General features: G+C 35.0%; 1 protein-coding gene across 2 annotated transcripts in view; it reads right to left on the bottom strand.

The window, feature by feature from the left end:
• Window positions 1–543: 543 nt before the first annotated feature.
• The window catches only part of prdm10 (PR domain containing 10), a 28,344-nt gene continuing 18,945 nt past the window's right edge, over window positions 544–9,942 (bottom strand). For both annotated transcript variants that reach the window (XM_051135744.1, XM_051135745.1), the window contains exons 15-23: window positions 9,701–9,880; window positions 9,481–9,591; window positions 7,935–8,135; window positions 6,176–6,322; window positions 4,644–4,814; window positions 3,416–3,553; window positions 2,142–2,316; window positions 1,932–2,032; window positions 544–1,853 (exon numbers count right to left, since the gene is read on the bottom strand). In XM_051135744.1, coding sequence (XP_050991701.1) covers window positions 1,662–1,853; window positions 1,932–2,032; window positions 2,142–2,316; window positions 3,416–3,553; window positions 4,644–4,814; window positions 6,176–6,322; window positions 7,935–8,135; window positions 9,481–9,591; window positions 9,701–9,880 — 1,416 coding nt within the window. In that variant the 3' untranslated portion in view covers window positions 544–1,661. The remainder of the gene's footprint in view (window positions 1,854–1,931; window positions 2,033–2,141; window positions 2,317–3,415; window positions 3,554–4,643; window positions 4,815–6,175; window positions 6,323–7,934; window positions 8,136–9,480; window positions 9,592–9,700; window positions 9,881–9,942) is intronic.

Genomic DNA, 9,942 nt, shown 5'->3' with positions numbered 1-9,942 from the left:
ATCTTGTAAGAGTGGGCGCCGCCATTTGTAAATTTTATGGGTGTGGCTTCCGGTCTCATTGCATCCAGCTATTCTCATCTATGCAAAACAGCTTGTTTTGCTGCTTGCAAATTGATGCCTTACCATAATATTTTAATGTATTATCTTAATTATGAGCATGGTTTGTAGTCTGAACTGTTTTATTGTGTCTTTCTACAGTCATTATTCATTGGTAACTGGGTTTAAATAGGCTTGATATTGAATCGGAATATTACATTATACTTGAAACTATGCTGTTGATAGATTTTACTTATAAAGGCAGTCATACAAAATAAAGCTGTGATGGTGGATTTGAGGACTGACAGCCAATGAAGACATCAAGTGTACAAAAAAACGTTTATTTCCCATCACTAGGAACAACAGGAGACACCAACCCAGAGACACTGAGGCGCATTACTGTACATAAACCGTCAATAATTACAACAATACTTATCATAGTACAGATACTGATTTTTTTTACATTGTACAAGTTTGTCTCTGTATAAATAGTGTATGCTGGATATATTTCCCTTTCTCAGGTTATAAAGTTGCAGCAGTGCTCCACTGATGAATGTGCAAAACCCAAATAAATACTAGTATGTCCATAAACACAAGTTACATGAAATACACAAATTCTCCAGTCATTTTAACAGATAATACACAGAATAATATGAGGACTCAGATACATTGAAACTTTTTGAAGAAGGATTTTTGTGGGGTATGAGGTGTTCAACCTTCATCTGAACCTTGTTCGGGCTGGTGACGTCGTCCATGGACTATATTATAATATAGTAATATGGGATATGCAAGGGAGGTGATGTGAGCATGAACGATTTGATTTTGTTAGCTCTGCTTTAACTATCAGAAGAACACAATTTTCAGATTGACGCTAGAATGCTCAAAATTAAATGTTGAGGTCATGATCCACCCCAAAACCAAAAGAAAAATACATTTTATTTCATTTTAAGAAACTGAAGTCGTTTTTAAGAATATTGTAATTTTGCATCAAGACATTATGTTGACAATCAAGCAAATTTTCATTGCTATAAAGCTTCACATTCCTAAAAATAAAGTCCCAAAGCTTCACATTCTCAAATGATAATTCCTTTTTTGGATTTTGGGATAAAAATGTGATCTTTCAGGCAGTTATTTAACTATTTTTATGAATTTGCGGCGGTGCCAAATACGTAATATTCCAAATTCAAGCAAAATGCAGTAAAAGTGAGGATCTACAGCACTTAACCCCTTTTATTTTGGGGAAACGTGAAGAAATACTTTTAAAGATCTCTGATCAGTCACTCAGTTATGAAAAGATAGAATCTCAATTGCTAAGGGAAAATTTACTGATGTAAATAAAAAATACAGGGAAAAAAAAAAATCTAACCCGAAAAAAAAAAATATAAAAAAGGCAGGATGGCAGTTTAAAAGTCATGACAGTTCCTGAAAACATACATGGTTGGGTCTTTTTGGGTCTCTAGAGAAACACAGTTAACCACTCCAGTGTTATTATTTCATAAAAAACTCCTATACTTCAGTTCTTTTTTTTTTTTTTTTTAACTCTTCAAGAAAATAAATCAGAAATCTGTTCATTTACACTAACTCTGAAAGGATGCCAAATCAGTTTCTTCTTTACTGATTGAGGGTCAGGGTTTGGTGATATGAACTTCACTAGCTCCCGTCCCGTTGGTGGTGGTGGTGATGATGTACTGCGTGGTGGTCTGCTGACTGACGGCCGGCTGCTCCAGTGGGTCGGGGTGAACCTGCGCTGCGGTGGACGGGACGTTTACCTGCTTACCATCCAGCTCCGTCTGTCCTTCTGAGATGACATAGTGTGTCTGCATCAAAAACACAAATGTAAAAACAAAAACTTTATGTGGAAGCCAGGTAGTTCTTCCAGTGGACATCGGACTCACCGTTTTGACCTGACTGCTGTTGACGGAAGCAGTGACGGGGGTGCTGGCCTCTGCTATCACATACTGAGTATGAGGAAGAGCCATCATCTGGATCTCAGATGCTTATAGGAGCAAAGGGAAGAAAACACAATGCTGCCATTATGCTTTCTGTATATATACAGGTTGATATAATAAATATCTGTTACAGAAGCTTTTGGTAAAGGTACTTACGATAACTCCTGTAGTTCCAGTTGCTGGGAAGGTACGCATGCTGTGCAGCACCTTGCGTCTGATTGGTGGACGTCTGTAGAGTCTGGCCCTGAGCGAGGGTCACGGGGGTCAGCTGGGCGGTGCTAAGCTCCTGGGCTGCTTGCTGAGAGGAGGGACTTAGAGGCTGAGATGACACCTGATTGGATGAGATGAAATGTCAAACGGAGTAGTAATGGTAAGACTGAAGCCAATAAACTACACAAAAGTATAATTTTTTTTTTTTTCTACCAAAATTATTTATATTTGTTGAATTATAAAATATACTCTAACAAGAAATTGAATCATTACAGACTATCCTAATATAACATTATGGTCTCGATGTGAATACGCTTAATGTACAATGCAAAATGTAGTTCTTCTACAAAATGTATTGCCGTGTGAAAAAATACAGGAATTTTCAGCAATGACTTCAAAAGCTGAAAAAAAGGCAGAGTTTTGCTGGCACATTTGCATAAAAACTAAAAAAAAAAATTTACTTTTTGTGTTTTAAGACTTTTTGTGTGAACCATTTTCAGGCTGAATGACATTGGAAAACAAAACTTTATATTAAAAACTTTACAAAAACCAACATTCCTCTTTCAGTAACCACAAAGTTGAGATTTCATACGCTTCATTCATGGCTATAAAATAATAATGATTATGAAGGTTATTGTTATTATCAATAAATAGAAATATTAAAATAAGAAATATACTACCAGTCAAAAGTTTTTGATTCTGCTCACCAAGCCTGCATTTATTTGATCCAAAGTACGGCAAAAACAGTAAAATTTTGAAATATTTTTACTATTTAAAAGAACTATTTCTATTTGAATATATTTTAAAATGTAATTTATTCCTGTGATCAAAGCTAAATTTTTAGATCAAGATTTTATGTTGTCGGTTTGCCAGAGAAATTTCATAAAATGTCAAAAATTGGTCTATAGTTTTAACAAAAGCCCTGGAGTTACTAAAAGTCTGCAGATGACAAAAATTATGCGTTTTGTATCATCCGGGGGACTTTGGCTGATGAACACATGGGATTTCCAGGGCAGGTAAAAGAGAAAAAGTATACAACGTTCATTTACTTATACTACTGACACTGCAACAATAGAAAACTGATTGGAAATTGGCTAACTTATCCTTTAATTAAACTGCATCCTTCGCATATAAATACACTACGCCTTTTTGTGATATTATGTCACAAGTATCATGCAGCCCTACACAGCATGCATATTCTGTAAAAGACAGCTGCTCACCTGTGCATTGGCCTGCACGGTCCCCGTGGGCTCAGCCACCTGGATGTGCTGCACCTGAATAGAGTGCTGACTGTAACTGTGAGGGTCGTGTAACTGACTCACATCTACTGTAGAGTGCTGGGAATGAGGAGAGGACGCCTGCAGAGACAGACAGACACAACACTCACTTATCAAATCAGTCTAAAACTCATCGTAAGATACAAAACCACTATACATTAACTGATTAAGACACAAGTATGAAAAACTGACACAGAGAACAATGTATGTGTATATATATAAAGTAGTTTTTTAAGTAGATTAATTAGGATTCTTTGATTATTAAAAAGATGAGCAGCATTCATTTGAAATAGAAGAATTTTGTAACATTATAAATGTCTTTACTGTCATTTTTTATCAATTTAATGCATCCTTGCTTAATAAAGTATTTATTATTATTATTATTATTATTATTATTCAACAGTGATAATAATAATAAATGTTGCTTGAGCACCAAATCAGCATATCACAATGATCTCTGAAGGATCACAGGAATAAATTGCATTTAAAATATGTGACCCTCGACCACAAAACCAGTCATAAATAGCACAGGTATATTTGTAGCAATAGCCAATAATACACTGTATGGGTCAAAATGATCAATATTTCAAAAATCATTTGGATATTAAGTAAAGATCATGTTCCATGAAGATATTTTGTAATTTTTTTACCGTAAATGTATCAAAACTTGATTTTTGATTAGTTAATATGCATTGCAAAGAACTTCATTTGGACAACGTTGAAGGCGATTTTCTCAGTATTTTCTTTTTTTTGCACTCTCAGATTACAGATTTTCAAATAGTTGTATCTCTGCCAGATATTGTCCTAAAAACACATGGAATCAATTGATGGAAAGCTTATTTATTCAGCTTTCAGATGATGTATAAATCTCAATTTCAAAAATTGACCCTTATGACTGGTTTTGTGGTCCAAGGTCACATATATTTAAATGCATAACAGTTATTTCTAATCTTAATAAAATTTTACAATATTACTGTTCTTACTGCAAAAAGAGAATCTCTTAAAAAACAATGTGAAATTTGAATTATTCCAAACTCTGGAAAAAAAAATAAAGCCAAATGAATAAAATCAGCAAACAGAATGGACAAAATAAAAAAAAGCAACAAAAAAAAAAAAAAAAAGTAAAAAGCCAAATAAATAAAAAAGCAAGCGTGAATCAGTGTGTCCATACCGGGGCCACCTGCACCACCTGCAGCTGTATGTGCTGTGGCTGCGACAGGCCTCCTCCTGCCTGAGACACTGGGATGTACTGGATCCTCTGGAAATCCCCTTGTGCTGTGCGGTAGTCTGTGGTCAGGGTCTGGGACAGCTCTGTCATGGCTTGGGTCAACAGGTCGGTCGTCTAGAAGAAAGACATAAATTGATGAACACTGGGTTGTTACGAAGCATGACACTTTATTTACCATCTAATTAGTAAACACAACACCTAATGGCAATGGACTACTTGCACTGAACCTCGTGACGCACTTCCGTTTAGAAAGCTTACGGCTCAGTTGTTTCCGGTTATGTACATTTTCAATGCGCTGTAATCATCTAGTTGACTTAAACACCTAATAAAATGAGATTTTTACAGAATTTTGCAAACTCAACAGAACGTGAAGTTTTAATCCAACATAAACCGATCTGAGAAAGCGGTGGCTGGCAATCATACGTGATTGTTTCACCACAGGGCGTCAGTGCTCTATAGTGGCCTAATCGCGACGCTGCACTTTGTGAGATCTGATGAATAAGATCATGATGAACCTTTATTTATCTGTATTAAATATGTTAGTCACTATTCTGTCATATTGTCATCATTTCACTTTATGTAGCCTAATGCCAAAATATGAATATTCAATAGTCACACTGTCAGCGTGTTACTGTTAAAAATTATTTAAATGTTTAACATCATTAAATAAGGCAGATACCGCACATTCATTCAGCCATTTTAAACAATGGAATAAGCAGTAGGGGCTTGAAATAAGACCACCAACGCACACAAACAAATGGTTTTACTACAAATAAAACCAAAAATTGCAACTGAAGTTAAACCACATAACCCAGATTAACTCGGGTTTTACTACACTGTCCACAGTTTAACAAAGGTAGGCTATTTGAAGTAAAAGTGTTGTTTTACAAATGGGGAAAAAAAAGGCACTTCTACTATAGTAAAACCATGGTTAATTTTCATAAGGGAGTTTATCAGTTAAACTCATTTAAAACTACGTTCATCAGGTATGAAATATGATAATAGAAAAATACTGTTCGTGAGAATGCGGCAGGTTAGTGGCGAAATATATTTATTTATTATTCACAATGTACATACCGAAGGGAAATATATTTATAGTAACCTGTCAGCAGGTTGAATATGATTCATGTTAACGCAGAGAATATGATTCATTGTTTTTGTTTTTTTTAAAAATACCAGCCCTAAAATGTAGTAATAATCTGCGTTCTCATGAGAAACTGTCTGTATGTAGATGCGCTGAACGCAAACCGGAAACTAGCGAGCCGTAACAAGTAGAACGCGGAAGTAGTTGTGCAAGTAGTCCATTGCCACTTCTGTAATTAAAAGCTTTAAAATGAATTCAGCAATAACATGGTCCAATGAGCCCATTAAGACCCGAGACATTTGTATTGAAAGCAAATAGTGTATATTTCGACTTCATGCTGTTGCTTTGAAGTGTTTTTGCGAGCGTATCTGAGCGTGAACATTTTGCTCACCACCACGGCTTCTGCAGTCGTGCCGTCCGTTGTGATGACAGCAGGAGTGCTGCTGATGACGGTAGCGGCCAGAGGTGCCTGGATGCTGCTGCTGCTGTTGTACTGAAATTCCGGATGCTTCTTTCGGATGTGCTGGACCATCTTTGTCTAATAAAGACAGAAACATATTAGGACTAGTGTCGTCACAAAACCAAAATTTTGACTCCGATATGATACCTGACTAAAATATCTCAATACTACTACTGAACCGATACTGCAACAAAAACACAGAATGACAGGTAAAGTAAATGAATAACAGATGATCCAAATGGAGGTTATAGTTATTTTATCTATTAAAAAAAACATTTCATCCCCCTTTAAAAAAAAAAAGAAAATTTAAAAAATAAAAATTACATCAGTGCCACTACACTGGATCATGGTGAGCAACTACCTAGATCTTTGCAATTTTGATAAGAGCTTAAAGGATAAAGCCAAATCTGATTTCATGATATAGTAATTTTATTTTACAATAACAATTTATATCATGATATAGTTAATTTTTGTTATTTTATCTTTGTTATTAATAATAAGAACATAGATGCAAGTAATAAACTAAAGGACAAATACAATAAAACAAAGACAAATTAAATAGGACCCTATGAAATTTGTTTTATTCCCAAATTCCGTTTTATTTTTTCCAAATTCATTAAATTTTTTCTGGATTCTGTTTTTCCCGTTTAGGAATTTTCTAGACTCTATTTTAATGGTTACATTAAAAAAATAATAATAAAAAAGCATGTCTAATTAACTGAAATTGAAAACTGCAATTTCTTAAAAGTTTAACAAAAATGACATTTTAAGGCCCTATAAAATAAGTTTTATTATTTTTCTTTGTTTGTTTGTTTTGATCAAATTCTGTGAATCTGTTTTCTATTGTTAAATATTATTTAATAATATTTTTTATTAGTAGTAGTAGTAGTAGTAGTAGTAGTAGTAGTACTACTATCATCGCATTAAGTAATATTTCTGTCAAGTTAAACCAAACTTTTATTTTGACAGGTTGCTGTCTTTATGTTTCTGTTTGTATATGATATGAGAATTTTAATGGTTACATTTAAAATAATAATAATAATAATAATAATAATAATAAAAAAGCATGTCTAATTCATTGAAATCATGAAAGGTACACGATTTAACAGCAATTTCTTAAAAAGTTGAAATATCAAAATGACATTTTAAGGCCCTATAAAATACACTTTATTATTTTTCTCAAATTTAGTTTTATTTTGATCAAATTCTGTGAATCTGTTTTCTATTAATTTTCTGCATTCCATTTTAATAGTTTCATTCGATTTTATTAATCAAATGCATGTCTGATTCATTTATAAAGATTCATTAGATTTTATAAAGAATTATTTATTATTTCTTTCTTTCCTTAAAAACACAGTGAGTGTCATGTGCGCTTCAGTACGCGTGTAGTAAACTCTGTGTCCATGCATTCATACAGAGACACGCAGAATGTGCAGGATTTGTATTTAAATTCCGTCCACGTTTTCCGCTTTAATCATAGGACCCTAAATAATAGAGCTCTTAATACAGCTCTTAGTAAAATGCTTTTTTAAAGTACCGGTACTGGTAAAATGCGGAATTGTCCTGTTTTTTTTAAACCAAGGTATTGCGATACCTTTTTAGTGCTGGTATATCGTGCAACACTAATTCAGACACATCAGTCCATACAGATTAACATATATACATCACATGATTAATGACTCTACAGTACCTTGCTGCTGTACTGTTTAGCACAGTGCGGGCAGCACACTGGTGCAGTGGCGATGGTGCCGGTCAGCTGCGTGTGTGTGCTCAACATGGGATCAGGCTCTCCCGGCCCGGCCGGACGCAGTTTCCGAATGCTGGGGGGCAATTCTGCTCCAGGGTGGTTCTTTAAAATGTGCGCCTTCCTCTTACTGGCACTTTTATACACCTGAACAGGTAATAAAAATAATATGATTAAATGTATTTTTTTGCTTGTAATTGCATATATATTTTTGTATTGCATGATTTTTTTTTTTCTTTTTCCAAAACACAATAATCGACTGACACGTTCATGTTTTCCATTAAAGGAGAAGACCACTTCCAAAACAAAGATTCATATATAAATGTACCCATTGTAATCCAAGATGTTCATTTAGTCTTTCTTTATTCAGTCGTAAAGAAATTATGTTTTTTAAAGAAAACATTTCAGCATTTTTCTCCATATAATGGACTGATATGGTGCCCCCGATTTTGAACTTCCAAAATGCAGTTTAAATGCGGCTTCAAACGATCCCAAATGTGGTTGTAAATGATCCCAGTCGAGGAAGAAGGGTCTTATCTAGTGAAACGGTCAGTTATTTTCATTAAAAAAAATACAATTTAAATACTTTCAATACTTTTTAAATCTCAAACGCTCGTCTTGCCTTTCTCTCCTTGAACTCTGTGTATTCTGGTTCAAGACAGTTAGGGTTTGTTGAAAAACTCCAATCGTATTTTCTCCCTCAACTTCAAAAATCATTTCAAAATCATCCTACATCACTGCAGAAGTACCGACACAGTCTTTACAAAGTGAACATGCAAAGAAGATCAAACACCCTTAACAAAAAAGGTAAAACAGCCATATAGGACGATTTTTGAAGTTGAGGGAGAACATGAGATGGGAGTTTTTTGACATACCCTAACTGTCATGAACCGGAACAAAAACGTCCAAGCAGAGTAAGACAAGACGAGCATTTCACATTAAAAAGTATATAAATTGTATTGGTGTAATTGGTTTACAACTGCATTTGGGATCGTTTTAAGCTGCATTTAAACTGCATTTTGGAAGTTCAAAATCGGGGCACCATATCAGTCCATTATATGGAGAAAAATGCTGAAATGTTTTCCTCAAAATGTTTTCCTTTTACGACTGAAGAAAGAAAGACATGAACATCTTGGATGACAAGCGGGTGAGTACATTATATGTGAATCTTTGTTTTGGAAGTGGACTTCTCCTTTAACATTTTTTTTGTTTTTGCATAAAAACGTCTTTTCAAGAATAACTTACAGAGAGAATAGAGAATCTGCTGATATTGACATTTATGCCTAAGCCAAGTAGCAACTATTTTCAGAGGAGGCTCAAGACTCTTGGCTCTAGGACACACTGTTATTGTCTTTCTATGAGTCAGCTGTAACTGCAGCCAATGTGAAGACTAAACAATTGTCCAAAGAAGGTGGCAAGACAGAACTGGCAGAGCTCACAGCTATTATGAACAACCCCAGTAAAACATTCATGTGCTGAAAAAGCTCAGTACCTTATCACAGTACTGGCAGAAATAATCTCTGTTGGGTTTAATGATGGGCAGCGTCAGCTCAGGAACCTCCTCCAATCGCATCTCAGGATGTCGTTTGGACAGGTGATTTACCTGTGGATGAGTGAAATCACATCATTTAAGTGAGATGAACACTAAGCCTAAAAAAAAAAAAAAAACATCAAAAAAACATAATAAACTGAAGACAAAGAAAGTTCAGTACCAGCATGCCTCGTCTCCTGAAGCCCATCATACAGAGTCTGCATTTAAACATGAAGCTCTCAAAGTCTGTGGTGGGCTCCTTCTGTTTCAGAGCTTTGGTGCGGTGGATGCGGTCTGCTTTTTTGGCCTCACGTTCAGGGTTGTGCATCCTTTGCATGTGCTCCCGTAGTTTATCCTTCCTCTGGCCAACAAAAGAGAAAAAAAGTTATTAAAACGAAAAGCATGAATACACACAAACACTGT

This window comes from Labeo rohita, chromosome 18 (assembly GCF_022985175.1).
Source record: "Labeo rohita strain BAU-BD-2019 chromosome 18, IGBB_LRoh.1.0, whole genome shotgun sequence".
In the NCBI taxonomy this organism is placed as follows: domain Eukaryota; kingdom Metazoa; phylum Chordata; class Actinopteri; order Cypriniformes; family Cyprinidae; genus Labeo; species Labeo rohita.
This window is presented reverse-complemented; position numbering and strand designations above follow the sequence as displayed.